Genomic DNA, 26,482 nt, shown 5'->3' on the forward strand with positions numbered 1-26,482 from the left:
CATTCTCGAGTGAAATCAAAGCGACGAATGATGCCAAGTCTTCTCCGAAGTCTCCTTTTATACGAACGTTTGGACAAAGATCAGAGTTATCGTGCCACCGAACGTGCTTACGGGCAGATGAAGTTTAGTCGCTACACGGCGATAAAAGTATGTACCTACTGATAACATTTCTATGAAGAAAGAGAGAGGAGGCATAAAGACGTGCCGTTCGTGATCAACAATTCTTGTTTATTGGCGAAATGATATTGTGTTTCGTTGGAAAATTGTAAAATCAAATATTGTTGTGGTTTGGTTATAGTTTCTGATAAGAAAATCGAAAGACTTTTCAAAACGAAAACTCTCTATTACTACAGGGTGGCAATTAATTATATTAGTTAGGATCTATAGCTTGGAGTAACTTCCGATATATTTGAAAAAAAATGTCAGAAATTAACAAAGATGGGCACTATGTAAAAGTCATGTTTTGAGTAAAATTTCAAGTGAGCCTCTAATATAGCTTTTCACAAACAGTATTTGATGATTGTGATATTTTTTTACCTTTGAGCGTTATCGAATAATCTAAAACACATGTTAATTATAGTCAAGTAGTTTGTCTACTGTTTTACAGTTGTATTAAACCGACCACATCAATATCCGACGCGTTAGATGACCTCAAAACCAGTAGTGGCTTTTTTTTCTTTTTTTGTTGCTCCTAAAAATCAAAATAGACAACTTATAAAAAATTACTTTGGTATGCCTTTAAAAGACGGGCCCCATTCCACATGTAAGCACCTATTAGGTTCCAAATTCAAGCTGGTTTAATTGTCTCGAGTGACTTGAATTTCTGGCATAATAACTTTTAATGTTGTGCAATTAACATTGTTATCGTGTAGTCAAATTAAAGAAAAATATTGAAAGAACCCGTTTTGATTAAATTCGACATTGAAATAATTCCTTCATGCCTAGAACACGTTAGTTTCTTTTTTGCAGAGCAAATTTCATTTATGAATTCTTGTTCACAATTAATTTGTTGTAATTGTGATTTAATTTTGTGAATTTATATTTTTTCTGAAAGTTATTTCCCGACATTACCTTGTCGCTAAAATTAATTGTCACCATGTATTAATAGACAGTCTCCGTCTTGAAAAGTCTCTCGATTTTCTTATCAAAAACTATAACCAAACCACAACAATATTTGAGTTTACAATTTAACACCGAAACACAATATCATCTCGCCAATAAACAAGAATTGTTGATCATGAATCTCTTTTTTCTTCTTTATTTCTCTACTTCTTTCTTCATTGATATATTATCAGTAAGCAATTACTCTTATCGCCGTGATGCGACTAAACTTCATCTGCTCGTATGAATTTTTGGTGGCACGTAACTCTGTTCTTTGTCCGAACGTTCGTATAAATGGAGACTTCGGAGAAGAGTTGGCATCATTCGTCGCTTTGATTTCACTCGAAAATGACGCCGCCACCTGTCGAGGAAGTGGAGAATGTGGAGAACGGAAGCCAGATCCGAACCGACTGACGACGAAACTTTTCGCGGAGTACGATGCTCTGCACGAGAAGGAGCATAACGGCACAGATGAAAAGAGAACGATGGAGCTCTTGGAGCAATCGGAAATTTTTGAAATTTATTCTCCAGCCACCATGGAGCCACCATGGCAAAGGAACGATTTGAAGAATGCTACAAGGAAGTTAATCCATTGAGATATATCGGAGTAAGAGAATATTTACAGTGTGAAGTTTCTAATACAATTCATTTCCAGTATATGTTGATCAAGCTGGAGTCGGATGTGACGAACCCTCTCAAAGTGATTATGGAGGGAGAGGAGCTTCCTTCAAAAGCAACATTCGAAAAGTGGAAAGACGTGCTCAATAGCACACTTTCACAATTCGTAAGTTTATTCGAGCATCTTCACATACTCTGCTGACTTTAAGTTGATGTTGGAATGCTTCGCTACGGGACTTCTTCATCCAGAAGACAATAGTGACAGTAAGAAAATCATGGAAAAGTTGACTTACTACGATACTCTATTCAAACAATGGGAGAATCTTTATTTGAACGACATACCATACTGGCCGAAACTCAAAAAGTACGTTGAGAGAATTCAAGGAGAAGGATCGTTTGACAGGGACGAAGACATGGCCACTGAGCTCTTAAAAGGATTCGAGACCATTTTCACAAAGTACGTCATCTTTTCGCCACTCAATAAATCATGATAATGTTTCAGTGACAACTTCTATATGTTTGTGTTCGCCAGAGACATTCACTACGAGATTCACGTTGTAAAACCCGAAATGGTGTTCATCTCGAAGAATATCGGAAAGTTCGACGTCATCGTTTCTCGTGCATTTGAGCACAACACGAAAACATGTGATGAATATCAGAAGAAAATGAAGAATGACATCCGTGGAGAGATTCAAATATACAAACCTCGCTGGTGCTCGCTGGTAGTTATGAAGCAGTGGCCTCGATCGGCAGTGGTCTCATTCGAAGGCGAAGAACGAGTTCAAGGGATGCTCGTACTTTTTGGGGTTTTCTTCCGGAAAGGTGGCTGGCAGACATACGACTAAAAATGGGGCTGAACAGGGTCCAGGATTCGTCGAATGGAATGGAAAATTCAAAGTTTTCAAGGAAGATTTGTTGTTTCCACATTATACCACGTGGAATATGCTCTACATGGTTGGAGAGTAATTTTCCCTGTAGTCGTTTCAACTTAAACTCAGTTAAGGACTACAGAAGTACTTTTTTAAAGTATTATTTTGTGTTGTAAATGTATGATTTGTAAAATTAAATAATAAAATGTTCCATTCTGATAATTGTTTTTTTACGAAAACGAGAGATGAGAGAGTTTCCTCGTGACCAAGAACCTTTCAATTGTTTATAGCCAAACTGTTATGCCCAGGTGTTGTCAAGGTGCTCAAATTTCAAATTTTATCAAATTTTAGGTCATTTTTTGAGCCGCCATGTTTTTTGAGAAGTTTCCAAGAAGTTTCATCAGGAAATTCGGCGTATTCAGAGAATTTTAAGTCTGATGAAGCAATACAAAAATTCGGCAATACAACTTTTAATATATTAATTTACATTCTCCGTTTTGAAATGTCTCTCGCTTTTCTTATCAAAAACTATAACCAAACCACAACAATGTTTGAGTTTACAATTTAACACCGAAACAAAAAATCATTTCACGAATAAACGAGAATTGTTGATCACGAATCTCTTTTTTCTTCTTTATTTCTCTACTTCTTTCTTCATTGATATATTATCAGTAAGCAATTACTCTTATCGCCGTGATGCGACTAAACTTCATCTGCTCGTATGAATTTTTTGTGGCACGATAACTCTGATCTTTGTTCGAACATTCGTATAAAAGGAGACTTTGGAGAAGAGTTGGCATCATTCGTCGCTTCAAGTTCATGAGAGAATGTCGTCACCTGTCGAGCAGATGGAGAATGTGGAGTACGGTAAGCCCAACCCGAACCGACGGACGATAAAGCTTTTCGCGGAGTACGATGCTCTGTACGAGAAGCAGCATAACGATATGGATGTGAACAAACCGATGGAGCTGTTGGAGCAATCGGAAGTGTTTGGAATATATTCTCCAACCACCATGGAGATTATTTCGATTGCGAAGGAAGAAGGAGATGTTCTCAGCGACCAATCATTGAGTGAGTAAATTTCCTTTTTTTTAAGATGGTTATATTGATTTGACTTTCAGATTTTCTCAATGAAGCGCTGAAATATACCGTCGTTCCACAAGGATATTCTCCACGTAAGTTGTAGAACAGACACGAAAAACGAAAAAAATTGTTTTGCAGAATGAAGTGATGCTCTAAACACTGAAAAACGTCGCCAGTGTCACAAAGGATTTCCTTGGCGCGGGAAAGATTATTTTTGACAAGTTTCCCAAGTTTCTTCAGATCTTTGGACCACTCGGATCACTTATCAAAGACATTATCGACATGGCGAAACCAGAAAAGAAAGACCCTGTGCTTGAAGAGTTGGGAAATCTCAAGGGTCAACTTCAATCGGTAATCTCTGTTTCATGGTATACAAATTTATACCAAAACGAATACTTTTTCAGCTCTCGCAAAAGATGGTCGTCCAATTTGACGAATTAAAATCGTTCATGGTGGAGAAAGATTTCTATAATGTCAGTGAAGAAACCCTTTTATTTTTTAATCATATTATCAAAAACCTTTCAGAATTATGCTCACAAGGCTTCTCTTCTTTTCGAATACATGATGGACTGTGCGACTGTTGACAAGAAAGCGAAGGAACGATTTGAAGAATGCTACAAGGAAATGAAGCCAGAGAGATATGTCACAGTAAGAGAAGAATTACAGCTTGAAGTTGTTACTAATACAATTAATTTCCAGGAAATGATGATCAAGCTGGAGTCGGACGTGACGAACCCTCTCAAAGTGATTATGGCGGGAGACGATCTGACTTCAAAAGCAACATTTGAAAAGTGGAAAAGCGTGCTCGCAAGCACACTTGCACAATTCGTGAGTTTGTTCGAACATCTTCACACACACATACTGTTGTTTTTTTTTAATTTTAAGTTGATGTTGGAATGCTTCGCTATGGGACTTCTTCATCCAAAAGACGAAAGTGACAGTAAGAAAATCATGGAAAAGATGACTTACTACTCTACGCTGGTCCAACAATGGGAGAAGCATTATTTGAACGATAGACCATACTGGCAAAAACTCAAAAAGTATGTGCAGAGAATTCAATTCGTTTAACAAGGACGAAGACATGGCCGACGCGCTCTTGAAAGGATTCGAGACCATTTTCACAAAGTACGTCAACTTTCCGGAGCTCAGAAAATCATGATAAGGTTTCAGTGACAACTTCTATATATGTGTTTTCGACAGAAACGTTCACTGCGATTATCACGCAGTGAAACCCGAAATGGTGTTCGTCTCGACGAATAACGGAAAGTTCAACGTGATCATTTCTCGTGCATTTGAGCACAATGAGTCGACATGTTTGCAATGGTGGGAAAAACTTTACGATATCAAGGATCGGAAGGTTAAAGTAGGAAACATTTTCTACTCTTTGACAATTCATATGAAAGAATTCCTTCAATCGGCTGTGGTATCATATGCAAAGAACGAGTTCAAGGGATGCTCGTACTTCTTGGCGATTACTTCCCAAGATGTGGCTGTCAGATGGACGAAAAAAAATGAGGCTGCTAACTATAAGGGTCCAGGATTCTTCAATTGGGATGGAGAACTGATGGTTTACAATGTCCTTAATGCCAAGTGGTTTATGCTCTACATGGTTGGAGAGTAATTTTCCCTGTAGTCGTTTCAGTTCAAACTTAGTTTAGCGCGTCAGAAGAACTTTTTCGAACTTTTATTTTGTGTTGTAAATGTATGATTTGTAAAATTTAATAGTAAAATGTTCCATTCTAATAGTTGCTTTTTTTACAAAAACGAAAGATGAGAGGATTTTCTCATGATCAAGAAGGTTATATTTTTTTACAGCCAAACTGTGAAGCCCAATTGTTTTTTTTTGCCCAGCGCGCAGTTGCTATCGACCTGTAAAAGTCCTGTACTAAAGGATGTAATATTTCGAAAAAAGTAACAGAATGGTTTATTTTCAAGAATCAAGTCAAATTGAAAGAAATCACGATAACTCAATGAGTCGATCGAAGATCTTGGCCTTTGTCGCATCCGACAACTGCAAGTAATCGTCCGATCCTTTGAACTTCTTAGCCTGGTCGAAGCTTTTCATCTTCTGGATTTCCATAGCCAATAGCTTTTGAAGTCCGTATTTCTCTGCCAGGGAAATCAACCGTTTATTTGGGAACTTGGTGGTGTCTCCAACGATTTGGTTTTCCACGTGACGCATCACAGCCGGAATCTTGAAACGATTTCCCAGCTCGAGAAGGACTTCAGCGTTCTGGTCTGAAAATTGAGATTAGTAACTGGAAGGGATTAGGAGTAACTCACGATTCGAGAAAACCGCTTCAGGGTAGATGACACTCATGAGAAGCCCGAAATTCTCATAGGTCACGTTTTCGATCGGGATCCCGTTCTTCTCGTCGACTTTCTCAGCGAATAGATCAGAAAAATAGTCGGAGTGATAGGAGAGGAACTAAAATTTTCAAGCTAAACTTAGCAAGATTCCAAATTAAAACTTACAGCCTTGTTCACATGAAGCTTCTTCTCCCCAATTAAGAGCACCGCATCGTGCTTCCTGGATGGCTCAAACATTGTGTCATAAGACACCTGAGATTTGAGGTCATTAGAAATCTGGGGTGGTTTGGCTGGGTCGCGGTGAAGTTTTAGATTGAACGAAAACGACCAGCGGTATTCATATAGGAATTTAGGAACTATTATTGTGCAGATTCCTCCTCGTTTGTCAAAGTTCGAATCAATAGGTTTCAGTTGATGGCCATCATACGACAATTGGATGAAACCAGTGATCTTCTCTATGTCTCGCTCATCCCAATCCAGTTTTATTTTCAGGTGAATCTCGTCCGTCTCGATTTTATTAGTTATAACACTAAAAAAAATACTGTTTTATCTGTCATTCAATAACATTTTTATTACCATGTTAATCCGTTCAAAAAACTGATATCGAAGAGGTGGTAACCTCTTTGGAGGTAATTTGGTTCGCTTTCAAATTTAATACTTTCAGTAACAATATTGTCCATTGTTTCTGTAAATTCTGGAAAGATACAAGGATACAAAAATAGATAAATTAAGCAGAAGAGAAAACAGAAAAGATGGTTGTGGTGTGGCTCACAAAAATGTAGAGTGAGAGTAGGCAAAAAGATGCGCGCGCACACGGTGTTGCAGATCGATACAAACTGTGCGCAGATGGGAAAGGTTGCTGGAAATCTTGGGAAGGTGGAAGGCTCTTTTCCCGCAACGAATCTATGTGTTCAAATCAATCTGCTGAATTTCTTATCGAACTGAGAATTCGCTCCGAGAAACCAGTCGTCCCTGAACAGTTTGGAGAAAACTGAAAAGTCAAAGGATCTACACGGGATGTAAATGTGCACCTCTTACTTTTGGTTTTTTGTAAATTTTCTAGAAAAACATGGTAGAAAACCCTTTCTGATGCACTTTAAAACATCTGCGATTATAGTTTTATTAAATTTAAAAAATATTAAAATTGTCAAGACTTTTTGATCTACATAGTACTAAATTTCTTTGGTTTCTTTTTGGCTTTTCTAATCATATGGCAAGTTTTTAGCATAATTTTTGTGTTGCGAATATGTCTAATAAATTAATTCGACACGTTTAAACAATTTGCGACGAAAAAATATTTCTTAGTAAATTTTCTCAAAAAAAATTTTCGCTTCCAATTTTGATGGAACTTTGAAAAATGAGTTAATTGTGTCATTTTCCATATTAAAAATAACATTAAAACTTTCGATTCTTACTGAGGATTTTAAAATATTGAAGTAAAGTTGGCGTTTTTCAGTTGAAAACAGTAGGTTTACATATACAAACTGTTATATCTCAAATAAAGTATATAATTTTTTTTGAAAATATTACCAAAAATGTTTCCATAAATTTAACTTTCTGGAAATAAATTTTAATTTTTTGTAGCTAATAAGGTTCTAAAGTTATGTCAGTTTTCGCCAAAGGTACCCATTTACAACCCGTGATCTACAGTCGGATTTGTCGAATTTGCCGTTTGCCGAGCTCAGCAAATTTTGAGATTTGCCGCAGACCCCTGGACCTTTTTGGTTGTTAATCCTACCCACAAGTACCCAAATCAGTGTTGTTCCACATTTACCTCACATTCGTCACATCGAATTATGTCGAATCCCCTGAATGCTTGCGGTGTTTGAAACAAGCTAAACGGCAGATGGCCTAAGCCACCTGGCTAATACCTCACCTCCCCCTAATTGCTGCTCGAGTCTCCTAGTGTGCTCATTTTGCTCCGTAAGCTGCCATGGACGCTGGTGAGCCCCCTCCTTTTCCTATACTCCGACTACCTGAAAAATCAAGGATAAATGTGCTTCGCAGTATGGAAATTGTCCATTTGTAAGTTTATTTCGAATTTAATTTGTTTTAAACACATTTTGAAATATCATACAAATTTTGTATTTTAGAAAACAAGCTTCATTTCCAACAAATGTTAAATTTCCATTTAAAAAATAGAGAATTGAAAAGTTTTTTCTGGAAAATATAGTGCAAAGTATAAATTATTAAGTTCATTTTTACATTAACAACATTTGAAAGAGCATGTTTAAAAAATTTCCAGTAAATTGAATTAATTATTTGAAATTCCTAACTTGTTTTAGACTAAAATTTAGACTAAGGCTCCCATGAAGTCAACGGTGCCTGCACCGGCCTGAGCATTCGCCGCGCCGGTCTCATGGCGTTATGACGAGGAACCCCGAACTTGTCGGCCGCTTCCAAATAACCACCTTTTTGCACCACGTTGAGCACGCACTAAGCTACTCATTTCACGAAAAGCTGCGGAGCCCCGAACGCAGAAAAAAAATAGTTAAAATTTTCTGGAAATTTTAAACAAAAAAAAATTTTCAGAAACACATTTCCGCCTGTGTTTCACGCCGAACTTTTTTATTTTCTAAATAAAAAGAGATTTAACCTTTTTTCCCAATTAAAACTTTTTTCACTTCCAGGCTCGCCCTCTCCTTATGCTCCGAGGCCACCAAAGAAATCGTAAAATCGCTCCACCTGAAAGTCGACTCGAGTGGGCTCAATTTCGCAAAAGGCTTCAATTTCAAAATGAAATTTGGAAACAAACGAGTGTGGCTGAAGTTCTACAATAGATGCCGATGCTTTGTGCCAAGTTTTGACATTCCTCAGTTTGTAAAAATATCAATGCACGGTCACCATGTGAATGTGTTCACCCGGAAACCATGAGATCTTGGCTCGAATTCTTGATGGATGTGCTGGCGATTCAGAGGATCGATTTTAGTCTCACAACTCCCTTGGACTCCAGGAATTTAGACATTGAAGGTCTAACAAGGGTTCTGGAGGGGATTGACATAAGGCTTTTAGCTGTTGATTTCTCATCGGCAACCCCAAGATTCGATGAATTGGCTTCGAAGCTCTTCTGGGCCAACTTACCATCTGCGAATCAAGTTCTAATTCGAAACTGTCTGTACAGAGACTCACAGGATTATCAGAAAGTTTTCATTCAGAACCTCGACAGACTAGTTCTTAAGCCAACTCTTCTATTCACCCTGGAAGACCTTCTCTCATGCGGCAGCTCTTGTATAAAAATCCCGAACACTTCACCGTTCACCGATAAGGATTTCAACCTGTTCATGAAGCATTGGATACGAGGATCCAACCCGAACCTTGAGTATCTCACAATCAATGCAACAACTGATTTGAGAGAACATTTCATGACTTACTGGTATTTATTGAAAGGGATTAATTTTCACGATGGACCGGGTCCGGGTGCTCTTCGTGGCACCTATCGGATCAATGGCCATAGTGGAAGTTATCACTGGAAACATGAGAAAATTGTGGAGTTGAAGGGTGGCGTAGATGTTGAAAACGCGGATGGAACGATAGCTACGATCGTTTTGTGGTATGATGAGGTGGAAGTGCAACATTTAACTTTTGAGATGAGAGTTTGGCGGTATGATGAATTAGTTCAAAGTTGATAATTGTATTGATTAATTTTTTGATTTTATTTGGAAGATGTTATCAATTTTCAAATAAATTATTGTCGGTTATTTTTTTTGTCGAATTTTAATAAGATTCTCAGAATTTTCCGCAGACTTTTTTTTCAGAAAGTTATAATCTCAAACCAGAAATGTTTATTAAAATAAAATTTAATTCCCCGCCAAAATGGTTTTTCATACATTTTGAATTCCCGCCAAAAAAATTTTCCTCAAAAAAGTTGAATTTCTGCAAAAATTGTTTCTCAAAAAATTAATTCCCCGCCACTATTTGTTGTTTCAAAAAAGCTAAATTTCCCCTTGATGTTCTTTTCACGAAAATTTCAATTTTCCACTATAATTTTTTTGAATAAATATTTGGTTTCCCGCCAAAAGATTTTCTTAGAAAAATTCCTCAGAAAACTTGAATTTCCTGCCAAAATCATTTTTTTAAAAAATTGAAGCTTACGCCAGAATTTTGTCTCAGTGTTAGAAAATTTGAATTTTCAGCCCAAAAAAAAAAAAATATATATATATATATTAGTTTTTTGCCAAAAACGTTTCTTATTAAAACTTAAATTTCGCGACAAAATTTATTCTCAAAAAAAAAAAAGAATTTCGGGTTAAAACTATTAAAGCTTTTTCGTAAAAAATAATTTCATATCAAAAATTTCTCTCAAAAATTTGAATTTCCCGCTAGAATTCTTTTTCAGTTAAATTTAATTTTCTATCAGAATGCTTTCTCAGAAAATTTTGAATTTTCTGCCAAAATTTTTTCTCACAACTTTGAAATTTGAAAAGTCTTGCCAAAAATTTTTTCTCTAATATTTTTATTACAAGAAAAAACCACACCGCCACAATTTTTTTTTTAAATTTCGATTTTCCGCCATAATTTTTCTTCAGTAAAAGTTGAATTTCCGGTTAAACTTTTTTTCCTGAAAAAAAAATTTCCCGCTAAAAATATTACTCCAGAAATTTAATTTCCCGTCAAATTTCTGATAACTTCAAAAAATTCCCATCACCTTGTTGACTGATAGTTCCGTGAAATGATCACTGAAACTGATAAGCACATTTTACCGCCGTTTCTCCTGTCATTTCGTTTTTGTTGGAACTCCTATCTATTAAATATTTTATGTTTCCTTGTGACTTCTTGCTATTGTTAAGTTATTTTTTAAGATGAAATTTTGGCGATTTTTTTATTCTTTTTTTGAATTTGGGTTCATTGCTAATCCAGTTCTCATCATTTTTCAGAGCTCCCGTAAAAATGGCAGATTTCCTTCTGCAACATGAATTTGAATATGTTGACGGCTTAGAAGATAACGCTTCCTTGACAGGCAACTCCGAGAGCTTTGGAGACTTTAAATGGTATTATTATATTTTTTTCAAACTTTACCAAATATCAAAAATCAAAAAAAAAATTATTTTTTTATCTGTAATTATGGCTTACCCAGTATTAAAGTTCAAATTTCAAGTCATATTAATATTCCAGGACACTTGGCATCACCCGTTCCGAGGACTCTTTGTGGCTTTCCTTGGAGTGCTCCAGCAAGAAAAACGTGGAGCAAGTGAAAACAAATCTAAAACTCATTTTAATATCTCTCAACGGAAATCGCTGGGCAAAACAATTCGATGGCTCCTGCTTCAAGTTTGACAAGTCAGAAGTTGACAGAAAAATCGAGCGAATTGTTGGATGGGAGTCCATCGAGAATGATTTCCTGGTGGATGGGAAGATCAAGGTGCAGGCTCATCTGGGGGGTCTGGAAGTTGAAGAGTCCGGAGTTGGCGAGTTTGAGATGGAGAATGTTTTTAAGAATATAGAGTTCATGAGGCCAGGGGACGAAATGTACAGCGAGAAGGGGTCACATTTGAACTACTGGTGGTGAGTCAAGCCCCTATCGCTTCGAGACCCATATTTTCAGAATTTTATCTTTTAGGCCCATTTTCTAAAAGTACTCTAGCTTTAGGACATTTGAGACTAAAGCCTTTAATTCTATCACATTAGACCAGGGATGAGCGGCAAACGATTTTTTCCTGCAAATCGGCAAACTGGCAAATTGCCGGAATTGAGAATTTCCGGCAAATCGGCAAACCGGCATTTGCCAAAAATGAAAGTTTCCGGCAAATCGGCAATCCGGCAAATTGCGAGAATTGAAAATTTCCAGCAATTCGACAAATCGGTAAATTGTTGGAATTGAAAAATTCCGGCAAATCGGCAAATCGGTAAATTGTTGGAATTGAAAAATTCCGGCAAATCGGCAAACCGGCAAATCGGCCAGCCGGCAAATTGTCGGAATTGAAAATTTCCGACAAATCGGCAAACTGGCAAATTGTCGGAATTGAAAATTTCCGGCAAATCGGCAAATTGGCAAATTGCCGGAATTGAAAATTTCCAGCAAATCGACAAACCGGGAAATTTCGAGAATTGAAAATTTCTGGCAAATCGGCAAATCGGCAAATTTGCCGAATATGTTTTAATCGGCCAAATTGTGCGCATCCTATAAATGTTCCTACATCTATTTTGAAAAAAAAACAAATTCTATGAAAATGTGTAAAAAAAATCGGAAAAATTCAAATAGACACAGTTTTAGGTGTTTCCGTCTTTTAAAAATCCCTCTAAACATATCCGGCAAATCTGATATCCGGCAAACGGCAAACCGGCAATTTGCCGAAAATGAAAATTTCCGGCAAATCAGCAAACCGGCAATTTGCCGAAAATGAAAATTTCCGGCAAATCAGCAAACCGGCAATTTGCCGATTTGCCGTTTTTTTCGACAAATCAATTTGCTTCCTTTAAGACTGTTACACGATTTCCAGTAATCTAAACTGTACTTCAGGAGGATCCATTTAATGCGCAGGGATGATTATATTGGCGTCGGCATAACCTGGAGACAAAAGTTCGGTCAAGATTTCCGCAAACTTCGAGCAGAAATTGATCTGGTTATATCATCGGAAAATGGAAATCGATTCGCCAAAAAGTTGAAAGGTGGGTCATTCATAATAAGGATTCCATGATAGAAATTTTTCAGATGCCGTGTTCGAGTCAAAAATCTACGGACAGTACTGCATTCAGGGGAAAGAGATCTTTGACTGGGAGTCTGTTGGTGATTTTCTTGTCGATGGAGCATTGAAGGTTGAAGCTCGTGTTAATGTTATCGATTCCGTCCTCATTCCAAAGCAGCAGACGTTGAAGGGCGATGTAAGTCATAGTCATGCGGCCGACATTTTCCGGGTAACCCGGGAGGAGTCGGGCGCTGAAATAGAAAAGGTGAACAATCTCCCATACTTTGATTCAGAAGTTAGAAGAAATTGAAGATTTCGAATCAAAACTGAAAGTGCTCGATAACCTGATAAATGAGAACTCAGGAGCAGGAACACTAGATGCTTCTGGAATCAATGATGATGTAAGTTATGCTGCGACCGACATTTTCCGGGTCTCCGTAATTTTTTTCCATTTCAGAAACCAGAAGAACTTGAGGATTTCGAGTCAAAATTAAGAATCCCCGACAACTTGATAAATGAGAATTCGAAAGCAGGATCAATAATTGATATTGGAGTTAGAAGCAAATTTGGTAGATCTACCACAGTTCAAAAACGAATTAAAGACTTGGATACAAGGAATAAAGATCTGAGTTCTGACATTGGAACGCTTGGTGATGTTGTGAAGCAGCTGACACTGATGAATGAGAAGATGGAGAAGGAGGCTGATCAACGCGCGGAGGTTAACATGGAACGTGAATTGAAATCGGTGAGCTTTTGGTCTGGGTAAGCTCTCAGGAGGAGCCAGCCTTAGTCAGTGACAGGTCGAAAAGCTCAGAAAAATGTCAATAAATGTCGAGAAATGTATGTATAAAAATGTCGAAAAATGTCGAAAAATGTCGAAAAAATGTAGGGGAAAGTGTCAAAAAAAAAGTAGGGGAAACTGTCGACGAATATAGAAAAAATGTCGAAAAATACCGAAAAATGTATCAGGTTGTCCCATAAGTTTTTGTACTATTTTTTTTTTGAAAAAAATTTATTTCTCTCAAGCGACAAGTAGTACTATTCACACAAGTATTCACCATTAGTGTCCACCACTTGTTGCCATTTACTAGGTAACATCATGATGCCACGGGAGAAGAAATCCGGCGAACGCGATGAGAAGAAAGTGGAGAGTTCAGTTTTGAGATGCTCTTCGTCGTCGAATTGCTTGTCGCGCATGTAGTCACTGAGAGACAAGAACAAATGGTAGTCGGTTGGTGCAAGATCTGGAGAATATGGTGGATGCGGTAAAACAGTCCAACCAAGATCTTGCAGCTTTTGGAAAGTCTTCTTGGCGACATGAGGCCTAGCATTATCGTGAAGAAAATATAGTTTTTCATATTTTCCGTTGGTCTTTTCTGCAACTCGGTCCAATTGGGCACAATAGTAATCAGCAGTGATAGTTTTATTAGTTGGCAACAATTCCCAGTGCACGGGTCCTTGAACACCCCACCAGACACAGATCATAATCTTTTTTGGGTGAAGATCAGGCTTTGGCGTCGGTATTCCTTTCTCACCGATCGGAAGCCATTGACGTTTTCTGGAATGGTTAACATAGAGCACCCACTTCTCATCTCCAGTAACCAGATTGTTCAGCCAATCGAACTTTCGACGAAAAGTTAGAAGTTGAGTACAAACGTTGACCCGAGTGAGCTTCTGTGATGCCGAAAGTTCATGAGGCACCCAAATTCCAAGTTTTGAAGTAAAACCAAGGCGACCCAAGTGACGTGCAATTGTGCTATGACAACACTCACGCTTCTCTTCCATTTCACGAAGACTAAGACGAGGCTCTTCCTCCACCAGCTTCACTAGGTCTTCTTCATTTAACTCTACCGGTCGCCCAGAACGTTCTATTTCTTCGAGACTGAAGTCGCCGTTCTTGAACTTTTGAAACCAACTCTTTGCTGTATTATAAGAGAGTGCTCCCTCACCCATCGCACCGCATATGTTTCGTTCCGCTTCCATTGCTGAATGACCAAGACGAAATTCATAAAGAAGAAGCAATCTAACGTCTCGACGTTCAAGTTTGATGATTGTCATCGTGGCAAAGTAGAAATGGATGAAATGAATCTTTTCTGAAAGGGGACGACCCGACCTTGACACGACCTACGATGAAAAAATTTTAAAACTTTCTAGAAGTTTTGGAAAAATATTTGAAAAAAAGTACAAAAACTTATGGGACAACCTGATAGAAAAATGTCGAAAAATGTAGAAAAAGGTAGAAAATTGTAGAAAAATGTAGAAAAATGTCGATAAATGCGAAAAAATTCAGAAAAATGTCGGAAATTGTAGAAAAATGTAGAAAAATGTCAAAAAATGTAGGGGAAATGTCGATAAATGCCAAAAAATGTGCCAAAAATGTCAAAAATGTAAAATTACATTTTTGAATTTTTCGATATCACAGGAATAACCCCATTAATTTTTCAGGCTCTAAAATCGAAACAACAGCTGAAAAATGACACTTTGAAAAGCCCTGCGATCACTGGTAAGCTCCTGATCACCCTATTACTTGCACAGTACATTCTACAGACGAAAATGTGAACACCAAGTTGAGATCTGCCACCGAACAAGAAGACCTGATAACTATTTACCAGTGCGAGGAGTTTTTGACGTCGAAATCCAAAAAATCTACAAGTGAGATGCTCCGAATCGCAATGGAGTTCAATTTGGATAATTTGAAGGTAGCGAGAACTTCATTTTGAAGGAAAAAAAAATCAAAAAAATTCAGAATCACTGCTTATCAAATATGACGACATCTGAACAAATCGCAGAGATTGTCAGCGACTTGAAGCTCGGCGGATTGGACAGGCCGTTGCTGGAGGCCTTGATAACTAGAGCCTTGGAGTTGAAGTCATAATTTATTGATTTATTTGAGAAAATTCTCTTGTGATTTATCATTACTTATATATAAAAAAATACATGGGGGATGTTACAATTGTAGTTTGTAGTCGGTGACGTCACACTTGAAAGGTGTTTCGGGCTGTGGAAGGGATCATGGGTTGGGGTTGGTGGGGGGACATGGTCGGGGTACTGTAGTAGTACTGTAGGGGTACTGTAGGGTTACTGTAGGATTACTGTAGTTTGGGAAAAATGGACTTTTTGTCTTTTGAAGTGATATTGCTTTGGGGTTAGTGGCGGGATATGGTCAGGGTACTGTAGTAGTACTGTAGGGGTACTGTAGGGTTACTGTAGGATTACTGTAGTTTGGGAAAAATGGACTTTTTGTCTTTTGAAGTGATATTGCTTTGGGGTTAGTGGCGGGATATGGTCAGGGTACTGTAGTAGTACTGTAGAGGTACTGTAGGAGTACTGTAGGAGTACTGTTGGATTACTGTAGTTTGGGAAAAATGGACTTTTTGTCTTTTGAAGTGATATTGCTTTGGGGTTAGTGGCGGGATATGGTCAGGGTACTGTGGTAGTACTGTAGAGGTACTGTAGGAGTACTGTAGGATTACTGTAGTTTGGGAAAAATTGGCTTTTCGTCTTTTGAAGTGATATTGCTTTGGGGTTAGTGGTGGGATATGGTTGGGGTACTGTAGTTGTACTGTAGGATTACTGTAGTTTGGGAAAATTGACTTTTCATCTATTGAAGGGATATTGGAAACTTTGTGAAAATTCCGAAATGTTCCAGAACCTTCTGGAAAATTTGAGAAAATTCTGGAATGTTCCAGAACCTTCTTGAAAATTCGAGAAAATTCGTGGTAGGGCCCTTCGTGGTCAGGCCCATCGTGGTGAGACCCATCGTGGTGAGATCCATCGTGGTGAGACCCTTCGTGGTGAGACCCATCGTGGTGAGTCCCATCGTGGTGAGACCCATCGTAGTGAGACCCATCGTTGTGAGACCCATCGTTGTGAGACCCATCGTGGTGAGACCCATCGTGGTGAGACCCATCGTGGTGAGACCCTTCGTGGTGAGACCCTTCGTGGTGAGACCCTTCGTGGTGAGACCCTTCGTGGTGAGACCCATCGTGGTGAGACCCATCGTGGCGAGACCCATCATGTTGAGACCCTTCGTGATGAAACCCTTCGTGGTGAGACCCATCGTGGTGAGACCCTTCGTGGTGAGACCCATCGTGGCGAGACCCATCGTGGTGAGACCCTTCGTGGTGAAACCCTTCGTGGTGAGACCCATCGTGGTGAGACCCTTCGTGGTGAGACCCTTCGTGGTGAGACCCTTCGTGGTGAGACCCATCGTGGTGAGACCCATCGTGGCGAGACCCATCGTGGTGAGACCCTTCGTGATGAAACCCTTCGTGGTGAGACCCATCGTGGTGAGACCCTTCGTGGTGAGACCCATCGTGGCGAGACCCATCGTGGTGAGACCCTTCGTGGTGAAACCCTTCGTGGTGAGACCCATCGTGGTGAGACCCTTCGTGGTGAGACCTTTCGTGGTGAGACCCTTCGTGGTGAGACCCTTCGTGGTGAGACCCATCGTGGTGAGACCCATCGTGGTGAGACCCATCGTGACGAGACCCATCGTGGTGAGACCCTTCGTGGTGAGACCTTTCGTGGTGAGACCCATCGTGGTGAGACCCTTCGTGGTGAGACCTTTCGTGGTGAGACCCATCGTGGTGAGACCCTTCGTGGTGAGACCCTTCGTGGTGAGACCCTTCGTGGTGAGACCCATCGTGGTGAGACCCATCGTGGCGAGACCCATCGTGGTGAGACCCTTCGTGGTGAAACCCTTCGTGGTGAGACCCATCGTGGTGAGACCCTTCGTGGTGAGACCTTTCGTGGTGAGACCCTTCGTGGTGAGACCCTTCGTGGTGAGACCCTTCGTGGTGAGACCCATCGTGGTGAGACCCATCGTGGCGAGACCCATCGTGTTGAGACCCTTCGTGATGAAACCCTTCGTGGTGAGACCCATCGTGGTGAGACCCTTCGTGGTGAGACCTTTCGTGGTGAGACCCTTCGTGGTGAGACCCTTCGTGGTGAGACCCTTCGTGGTGAGACCCATCGTGGTGAGACCCATCGTGGTGAGACCCTTCGTGGTGAGACCCATCGTGGTGAGACCCATCGTGGCGAGACCCATCGTGGTGAGACCCTTCGTGATGAAACCCTTCGTGGTGAGACCCATCGTGGTGAGACCCTTCGTGGTGAGACCCTTCGTGGTGAGACCCTTCGTGGTGAGACCCATCGTGGTGAGACCCATCGTGGCGAGACCCATCGTGGTGAGACCCTTCGTGATGAAACCCTTCGTGGTGAGACCCATCGTGGTGAGACCCTTCGTGGTGAGACCCATCGTGGCGAGACCCATCGTGGTGAGACCCATCGTGGTGAGACCCTTCGTGGTGAAACCCTTCGTGGTGAGACCCATCGTGGTGAGACCCTTCGTGGTGAGACCTTTCGTGGTGAGACCCTTCGTGGTGAGACCCTTCGTGGTGAGACCCTTCGTGGTGAGACCCATCGTGGTGAGACCCATCGTGGTGAGACCCTTCGTGGTGAGACCCATCGTGGCGAGACCCATCGTGGTGAGACCCTTCGTGGTGAAACCCTTCGTGGTGAGACCCTTCGTGGTGAGACCCTTCGTGGTGAGACCCATCGTGGTGAGACCCTTCGTGGTGACACCCATCGTGGTGAGACCCTTCGTGGTGAAACCCTTCGTGGTGAGACCCATCGTGGTGAGACCCTTCGTGGTGAGACCCTTCGTGGTGAGACCCATCGTGGTGAGACCCTTCGTGGTGAGACCCATCGTAGTGAGACCCATCGTGGTGAGACCCATCGTAGTGATGGCGGGAAATTCAAATTTTCAGAGAAAAATGTTTGACGGGAAATTCAAATTTTCTGAGAAATAATTTTTGTCGGGAAATTCAAATTTTGGTTCTAGAATCATCTGGAAAATTTGAGAAAATTCTGGAATGTTCCAGAACCTTCTGGAAACTTCGAGAAAATTCTGGAATCATCTAGAATCGTCTAGAATAATATTTATGAGAAAAGCTTAGAAGGAAGCCAGACGGAGCACGCGCTTTAGCGCGTGCGAACGGCTGGTTACATATAAACAATAAAACGCATGAACAGAAATCCATTAGAAATGTAGAAATCCAAAGATCCAGTAGTTCTACGACGCTCCTCAGTCGGTGAGGCCACTCCATACATCTCAATTTTCCACCCAAGTCAATGGGGTATTCCTGCAAGAATAGTGCTTTCGACGAAGTTTACGGCTGATATTTGGAAGGATATATATTCAAGTTCAGGTTTCAATCCGGCCGCCCAGTGTTTCAAGAACAAATTGATATCCTTCCCTCTTAACCTTTCACTGTAAAAGTCAGAAGTTGCAGAGTTGTTGAGAAGAAGCTCGTTCAGCGTTATATCAATTACTAGGTTAAGTTTTTGGATCTTCCGGTGCAAAATTTGGCGCAGAGTCGACAGCTGAAACGGTTGATTTGAGTTTTTCACCAGGCTGAGCCTGTTGGTCTGCGGAAATGCATTGACAAGCCGGACAATATGATTCATTTGAGGAATGCACTTTGCAGAAAACTTTAAGATCTTGACGCCTTTTAAGCAATCCACGGTCATTTGAAATTGAGATTCATCGGAAACCTCATTGGATTGTCTATTAAACAGAAAAGCGAATTTCGATGGGTCGAGAATATCCGGTAAATGTCCAAGGATCTTTTCATATCCAAGAATGTGAAACCCAAATGTGATTCGTCTGGACTTGCATATGTTCCAAGCCCTGCCGTCCCCAAATGAACCATGATTGGCCCCTCCCCCTTTTAAACTATTCAACCCCCATGCGTTGGATGAAGCCTTCCCAATGTCCAACCTTTACTTTCCCAACTCTCGAATTACCTCTACTTTGGTGGCACTACCAAAACCTATTCTAAACTTTGAACTTGACCTTGATATTCTATAGGGGGGAACCCCGGCCATAATCCCATTCGCGGAAACCCTCTAGTTTCCGAGGAAACGATTAAGGAGTCTTCCCTCCCCCGTAACGCCTTACCCAAGTTGCCCACCCCTTGCATGTCTCCTCGGCCGTTCCCTTTCCCTTCGCAAGTCCTAAGTCTATTAATTGGCTCCCCCTCGACGCGATTGACCCCCGCCTGGTCCATTACGCCCTGCGACGTGAGACCTTTCGTGGTGAGACCCATCGTGGTGAGTCCCATCGTGGTGAGACCCATCGTAGTGAGACCCATCGTTGTGAGACCCATCGTTGTGAGACCCATCGTGGTGAGACCCATCGTGGTGAGACCCTTCGTGGTGAGACCCTTCGTGGTGAGACCCTTCGTGGTGAGACCCATCGTGGTGAGACCCATCGTGGCGAGACCCATCGTGGTGAGACCCTTCGTGATGAAACCCTTCGTGGTGAGACCCATCGTGGTGAGACCCTTCGTGGTGAGACCCATCGTGGCGAGACCCATCGTGGTGAGACCCTTCGTGGTGAAACCCTTCGTGGTGAGACCCATCGTGGTGAGACCCTTCGTGGTGAGACCTTTCGTGGTGAGACCCTTCGTGGTGAGACCCTTCGTGGTGAGACCCATCGTGGTGAGACCCATCGTGGTGAGACCCTTCGTGGTGAAACCCTTCGTGGTGAGACCCATCGTGGTGAGACCCTTCGTGGTGAGACCTTTCGTGGTGAGACCCTTCGTGGTGAGACCCTTCGTGGTGAGACCCATCGTGGTGAGACCCATCGTGGCGAGACCCATCGTGGCGAGACCCATCGTGGTGAGACCCTTCGTGGTGAAACCCTTCGTGGTGAGACCCATCGTGGTGAGACCCTTCGTGGTGAGACCTTTCGTGGTGAGACCCTTCGTGGTGAGACCCTTCGTGGTGAGACCCTTCGTGGTGAGACCCATCGTGGTGAGACCCATCGTGGTGAGACCCTTCGTGGTGAGACCCATCGTGGTGAGACCCATCGTGGCGAGACCCATCGTGGTGAGACCCTTCGTGATGAAACCCTTCGTGGTGAGACCCATCGTGGTGAGACCCTTCGTGGTGAGACCCTTCGTGGTGAGACCCTTCGTGGTGAGACCCATCGTGGTGAGACCCATCGTGGCGAGACCCATCGTGGTGAGACCCTTCGTGATGAAACCCTTCGTGGTGAGACCCATCGTGGTGAGACCCTTCGTGGTGAGACCCATCGTGGCGAGACCCATCGTGGTGAGACCCATCGTGGTGAGACCCTTCGTGGTGAAACCCTTCGTGGTGAGACCCATCGTGGTGAGACCCTTCGTGGTGAGACCTTTCGTGGTGAGACCCTTCGTGGTGAGACCCTTCGTGGTGAGACCCTTCGTGGTGAGACCCATCGTGGTGAGACCCATCGTGGTGAGACCCTTCGTGGTGAGACCCATCGTGGCGAGACCCATCGTGGTGAGACCCTTCGTGGTGAAACCCTTCGTGGTGAGACCCTTCGTGGTGAGACCCTTCGTGGTGAGACCCATCGTGGTGAGACCCTTCGTGGTGACACCCATCGTGGTGAGACCCTTCGTGGTGAAACCCTTCGTGGTGAGACCCATCGTGGTGAGACCCTTCGTGGTGAGACCCTTCGTGGTGAGACCCATCGTGGTGAGACCCTTCGTGGTGAGACCCATCGTAGTGAGACCCATCGTGGTGAGACCCATCGTAGTGATGGCGGGAAATTCAAATTTTCAGAGAAAAATGTTTGACGGGAAATTCAAATTTTCTGAGAAATAATTTTTGTCGGGAAATTCAAATTTTGGTTCTAGAATCATCTGGAAAATTTGAGAAAATTCTGGAATGTTCCAGAACCTTCTGGAAACTTCGAGAAAATTCTGGAATCATCTAGAATCGTCTAGAATAATATTTATGAGAAAAGCTTAGAAGGAAGCCAGACGGAGCACGCGCTTTAGCGCGTGCGAACGGCTGGTTACATATAAACAATAAAACGCATGAACAGAAATCCATTAGAAATGTAGAAATCCAAAGATCCAGTAGTTCTACGACGCTCCTCAGTCGGTGAGGCCACTCCATACATCTCAATTTTCCACCCAAGTCAATGGGGTATTCCTGCAAGAATAGTGCTTTCGACGAAGTTTACGGCTGATATTTGGAAGGATATATATTCAAGTTCAGGTTTCAATCCGGCCGCCCAGTGTTTCAAGAACAAATTGATATCCTTCCCTCTTAACCTTTCACTGTAAAAGTCAGAAGTTGCAGAGTTGTTGAGAAGAAGCTCGTTCAGCGTTATATCAATTACTAGGTTAAGTTTTTGGATCTTCCGGTGCAAAATTTGGCGCAGAGTCGACAGCTGAAACGGTTGATTTGAGTTTTTCACCAGGCTGAGCCTGTTGGTCTGCGGAAATGCATTGACAAGCCGGACAATATGATTCATTTGAGGAATGCACTTTGCAGAAAACTTTAAGATCTTGACGCCTTTTAAGCAATCCACGGTCATTTGAAATTGAGATTCATCGGAAACCTCATTGGATTGTATATAAAACAGAAAAGCGATTTTCGATGGGTTGAGAATATACAGTAAATGTTTCAGGCAGCTTTTCATATCGAAGAACTGTGAAGCATCAAATGTGAATCCGTCTGGATATTCATTATGTTCACAAGCTCTGCCGTCTCGAAATGAACAGTGAGTGGCTCCTTCTCCATTTTTAAACAATTCAAGCTCCACTGCGTATGGATGAAGCCATACCGAAAGTTCAAAACCTTTAAAGTCGCAAAACTTTCTGATATACTCCTTAGTTTTGTTGGAAAGTAGCGAGAGCCCAATTCTGAAAACTTATGAAGTTAGAAACTTAGAATAGTCTTAAAAGGGGGGAAACTCACTGTTCAATAATTTCCACTTGGCGGAGAACACTTGCAAGGTTCTTCGGAGGGAGACGGAGTAGAGGGAAGGAATGTGCAGCCATCACAAGAGAAGGACTATGAGCAGAATGATGGCATCGATCTCACAGTGCGATTGTCTTCTACTCTGCTCACGTATTCACCTTTTTCTAATTGTTGGAAGAGGTCAGTAGGAGGTGCTATAATGATATTGGTCCTACACCGCCTTTCGGATTGCAATTTTAGATTCTCGTACATTAATTGTGTCTAGATATTTAAAAGTCCGTAAACAAGAGCGAGCGGTTTTTCAGATCGCACGAAAAATAGGTTTTTGCAAATAAAACTGGTTTTTTTTTCAGAATTCAGAATTTCGGATTTTTATTGGATTACAACCAATATGTATAATGTAATTGAAAATATGTTTAATTTCTATCGTAATTTATATCGTAAAAATGGCTGCCCATCAACATATGACCATATTTGCCAAACTTCGAGGAACTCCTTACAAACTCCATGAATCGGATTCTATGAATCGGACTCCGAAACAACTGGCTAACTACAGCTAGGTAACTACGGACTCCGTGGATCGAACTCCGTGGTTCAGATTCCGTGGATCCCAATCTTTGAGTAAAAACTACGTCCGTAATAAACGGACCTCGTAATTACAGACTCTCTTCCTACGGACTAAGGACTAATAACTATAGGCTCCGTAAATTTGATCTCCGCAATTCAAGAATCCGTAACTATGTACCCCGTAACACGGACACCTAACATTCCCAGCTGGTAGTTTTTCAAAATTGCAAAGATTTTTAGTGTACTAAACGCATAAAATGATAATACATATGTATAACAAGACTTTATTCGAATGAAATGAATTTTGATTTATCAATCCACAGAGACCAAGATTGGTGTGAATTTATGAACATCTTTGAAAACTATAGTTGCTTTGTTTCCTTCGGCCAGTTGTATATCTACTGCGTAGTTTGAAGCGTTTCCGGGTGGCAATCGCAATTTTCTGTCGGCTGGTGTATCTTCAAAGGGTATTCCTTTCAGAATCATGCTTCGATCGTAATTAGGCCTATGTGAATTAAAACCAAACGTCTGTAGTTCTGGCAACAATCCAGCCGCCAAATGTTTCAAGAACACATTGATATCCTTTTCCGTTAACAGTGAATCGCGTAAATCGATGCATGAACAGCTGGTGCATAGTAGGTCATTTAAAGAGTAGTCGGCTGGTAGAAAAACATGTTGGTATTCAGGTGTCCAAATTTGACGTAGTGCAACAAGTTGGGACGAACTCAAAGAACGGTGACGAGCATATCCTAGGAAGAGCGATTCGGTTGGTGGAAGTGTTTTAATGAGTTCAATGGTGTGCTCCATTGGGGAAAGGGGATCAGCTGAAAATTCTAGACCTTCAATTTTTGAAACATTCAGGACATAGAGAAAGTGATTAAACCAGCTTTTTGCATCAAACTGTGGTACTGGAAACATTGCTTCCGGTTGGGGTGTTTTGTTGCCGCGGTAGATGCTAGTTGTTCCGTTTTTCAAGACACAATAGTAAGAATTTCTATTAGAGTCGGAAAACATAAACTCCACGAATCCAGAAAATCCAATATATAATTTTATTTTTTTGAAGGTGCCAAAATCTCTGATGAGTTGCTTAGTTTTGTTGGAAAGCAGGGAGATACACACTCTGAAAATTTATTGTTGGATAAAATAAATTGAAAAATCAACTTACTGTTCGATAGCTCCCATATTCAGTATTACAGTTTTCAGGTTGTTACGTGGAAGACGGAGGAGGGGAAACAAAGACACAACAGTCATCGCAACAGAATAAGAGCAGAATGAGAGGAGACAGTGGTCCAGAGCTGGGGAGCACCTTTAATATCGATTGTGACGCGGTGGGAAACTGTGCTCTAGATAGCGCACCTGTCATTCTCTAGCCCATATTCTAGTCTCTTATGTAGGTCACAGGTATTTACATTACTCCAACTGCTCTGAATTTTTGATGAATCAGATTGAAATGATTCGTGCAGGGGTTCTGCTAAATCCGGATCCAATATATGTATTTAGCGAAAGGAAGGTTGAAGATGTCTAAAACTCCAGAATATGTATAGTGGGTGTGTGTGTGTCCCAGAGCAATTCCTTACAGAGCAGGGGTGCGCGGCAACCGGCAAAATTCAGGCTATCGAAAAATTCGGCAATCGGTCATTTCGGCAATTGCCAAAATTTCCGATTCCCCGACATTTTCAGCAATTTTCAAGCCTAATTATAATTTCGGAAATTGAAAAAAAGTCGTCTTGTTTTTTATTACTCGGTCAGTCATTTTCTGAAAGAAAACGGTCAATACTTAAAGGATTAAAACATTTTGAGCTTGAAAATAGAAAATTGTTTAGACTCCTAAATCTACAAAAAGTATCAACTTTATATTTCCGGCAATTTTATTATACATTTAATGATGTTGAAAAAGTTTATTAGAACAAAAAAAAATCAATAATTAAAAGAAATGTATTTTGAACCATGAACAGCAACATAAATCATTGAATAGTTAAAGGCAAATATGAAGTCAAAAATAATGGTTACTTTGCTTTCATGGCTCATTTGAATATCAGCTCCTCCTCGAGTGTATTTGTTCAAAATTCGGACTTTCCGCTCAATAGGTGCAGTTTCATATTGTATCCCTTCAAGAATAATGTCTTGGTTGAAATGAGTTCCTTGTTTTGGAATAGAAAAGTATTCCAGTTCTGGCTTAAATCCAGCTATCCAATGTTTCAAGAACATATTGATCTCTTTTTCAGTTAAGATAGTAGTGGAAATTCGTGAGCAGTTGGTAAAAAGTAGCTCATTTAAAGGAACATGCATCTCAAAGAAACGATGAAGTGTTTCCTGGCACAATACTTGGCGAAACGCCAGGAGTTCAGATGAGGTGAATGTATCTTGTGAACCTCCCAAAAAAGCCAACTGCCTAGTTGGCATAAATGCGTTAACAATTTTGACAATATGTTGCATCTGATTCATGTTTTCGAACATAAGAACCGAAATGCTGAGCCCTTTCAAACAATCTTCATGCATTTGGAACTGCCTCTCATTAAACTCCTGAGCGGTGCGGAAAAAGCTTAGAGATTCGATTTCCGATGGGTTTATGGTGTACAGAATGTGTTTCAACCAGCTTTTCGCATCAAATTGTGACGCAGAGAAAACGATGCTCACTCGATGGGCATTTGGATATCGAGGTGACGCAGATACGTTTCCGTTATTTAATAAGAACCAAAAAGTACTGTTATCGATAGGGTCATAAATCTCATATTTCACCGGATCAGAAAAGTGCACACAGAGCTTCACATTCTCGAAAACTCCAATGTCTCTGATGAATTGCTTTGTTTTATTGGAAAGCACTGAGAAACAAAATCTGAAGCAAATATTAAATTAAAGAAATGAAGAAAAATATAGTAACTTACTGTTCGATAATTCCCATAATGAGTAGAACATTTTTCAGGCTTTTTTGGGGCAGACGCAAAAGGTGGAAACGAGATACAACAACATCCATCACCAGAGAAAGGAGACAGGCAGAATGAGAGGAGACAGTGGTCCTTCAGAGACGGTGAGCGCCTTGAATATCGATTTTTACATGTCATAGTACACCTGCCGTTCTCTAGCTCATTCTCTAGTAAGAACATTTTGCTGGCGGGTTACGCGCGCGTATTCTTGATCTTATGGGGTTATTCAAGTAATGTAGAAAAATGTATTTAAATACATTTGTGACGTCACAAATGTATAAAAATACATGTTTTTATGTATTTTAATACAGTTGTGACGTAATTTTTCTACACTTTTTAATTTTCCGACACTACTTGAATAACCCCATTATGGAAACTTTAAACTTTAAAACTAAAATATTACTGACAAAATTGAAAATACCCGGCAAATTAAAATCCTTAAATAATGGAAACCTGGATGTGCGGCTCTTTTTTCGGCGGAGCAATAAGCTTATCATTTTATAAAATTTTTGAAAAGGATGGTTATAGCGTAGAGATATATGGCTTGAATCAATGAATCGAGAGCCGCATTGCGAATGGTATGGAATGGTGTGTACACTTTTTTTCAAATTTTAATGCTTTCAAT

General features: G+C 40.9%; 6 protein-coding genes and 2 pseudogenes across 8 annotated transcripts; 4 read left to right on the forward strand and 4 right to left on the reverse strand.

The window, feature by feature from the left end:
- The first annotated feature begins 1,319 nt into the window (after positions 1–1,319).
- Positions 1,320–2,564, forward strand: F45D11.2 (annotated as a pseudogene). The gene is made up of 4 exons: positions 1,320–1,708; positions 1,757–1,885; positions 1,929–2,176; positions 2,222–2,564. Coding segments are annotated over exons 1-4 (1,109 nt in total).
- Positions 2,565–3,386: 822 nt separating this feature from the next.
- Positions 3,387–5,410, forward strand: F45D11.1 (annotated as a pseudogene). The gene is made up of 8 exons: positions 3,387–3,659; positions 3,710–3,763; positions 3,810–4,022; positions 4,076–4,144; positions 4,197–4,319; positions 4,371–4,499; positions 4,557–4,796; positions 4,842–5,410. Coding segments are annotated over exons 1-8 (1,670 nt in total).
- A 164-nt stretch (positions 5,411–5,574) lies between these two features.
- Positions 5,575–6,666, reverse strand: btb-11 (BTB domain-containing protein). The gene is made up of 4 exons (NM_061489.2): positions 6,558–6,666; positions 6,147–6,510; positions 5,955–6,099; positions 5,575–5,909 (listed from the first exon to the last, which is right to left on the reverse strand). The coding sequence occupies exons 1-4, from the start codon at positions 6,659–6,661 to the stop codon at positions 5,629–5,631; spliced, it is 894 nt and encodes a 297-aa protein (NP_493890.1). The 5' UTR covers positions 6,662–6,666; the 3' UTR covers positions 5,575–5,628.
- Positions 6,667–8,851: 2,185 nt separating this feature from the next.
- Positions 8,852–9,607, forward strand: M01D1.12 (F-box associated domain-containing protein; the record flags this gene model as incomplete). The annotated part of the gene is made up of 1 exon (NM_001381320.1): positions 8,852–9,607. The coding sequence occupies one exon, from the start codon at positions 8,852–8,854 to the stop codon at positions 9,605–9,607; it is 756 nt and encodes a 251-aa protein (NP_001368587.1).
- A 1,246-nt stretch (positions 9,608–10,853) lies between these two features.
- Positions 10,854–15,547, forward strand: math-34 (MATH domain-containing protein). Its single transcript, NM_001047326.4, has 9 exons — positions 10,854–10,969; positions 11,094–11,483; positions 12,439–12,587; positions 12,631–12,800; positions 12,898–13,005; positions 13,062–13,349; positions 15,050–15,107; positions 15,152–15,303; positions 15,351–15,547. The coding sequence occupies exons 1-9, from the start codon at positions 10,869–10,871 to the stop codon at positions 15,477–15,479; spliced, it is 1,545 nt and encodes a 514-aa protein (NP_001040791.3). The 5' UTR covers positions 10,854–10,868; the 3' UTR covers positions 15,480–15,547.
- A 6,031-nt stretch (positions 15,548–21,578) lies between these two features.
- fbxb-39 (F-box domain-containing protein) lies at positions 21,579–22,446 on the reverse strand (the record flags this gene model as incomplete). Its single annotated transcript, NM_061494.1, has 2 exons — positions 21,579–22,308; positions 22,364–22,446. The coding sequence occupies 2 exons, from the start codon at positions 22,444–22,446 to the stop codon at positions 21,579–21,581; spliced, it is 813 nt and encodes a 270-aa protein (NP_493895.1).
- A 753-nt stretch (positions 22,447–23,199) lies between these two features.
- fbxb-41 (F-box domain-containing protein) lies at positions 23,200–24,209 on the reverse strand. The gene is made up of 2 exons (NM_061495.4): positions 24,099–24,209; positions 23,200–24,053 (listed from the first exon to the last, which is right to left on the reverse strand). The coding sequence occupies exons 1-2, from the start codon at positions 24,182–24,184 to the stop codon at positions 23,246–23,248; spliced, it is 894 nt and encodes a 297-aa protein (NP_493896.1). The 5' UTR covers positions 24,185–24,209; the 3' UTR covers positions 23,200–23,245.
- Positions 24,210–24,818: 609 nt separating this feature from the next.
- fbxb-45 (F-box domain-containing protein) lies at positions 24,819–25,914 on the reverse strand. The gene is made up of 2 exons (NM_061496.2): positions 25,819–25,914; positions 24,819–25,769 (listed from the first exon to the last, which is right to left on the reverse strand). The coding sequence occupies exons 1-2, from the start codon at positions 25,905–25,907 to the stop codon at positions 24,851–24,853; spliced, it is 1,008 nt and encodes a 335-aa protein (NP_493897.1). The 5' UTR covers positions 25,908–25,914; the 3' UTR covers positions 24,819–24,850.
- Positions 25,915–26,482: the final 568 nt, after the last annotated feature.

The sequence above is a fragment of the Caenorhabditis elegans genome, chromosome II (assembly GCF_000002985.6).
Source record: "Caenorhabditis elegans chromosome II".
NCBI lineage: Eukaryota > Metazoa > Nematoda > Chromadorea > Rhabditida > Rhabditidae > Caenorhabditis > Caenorhabditis elegans.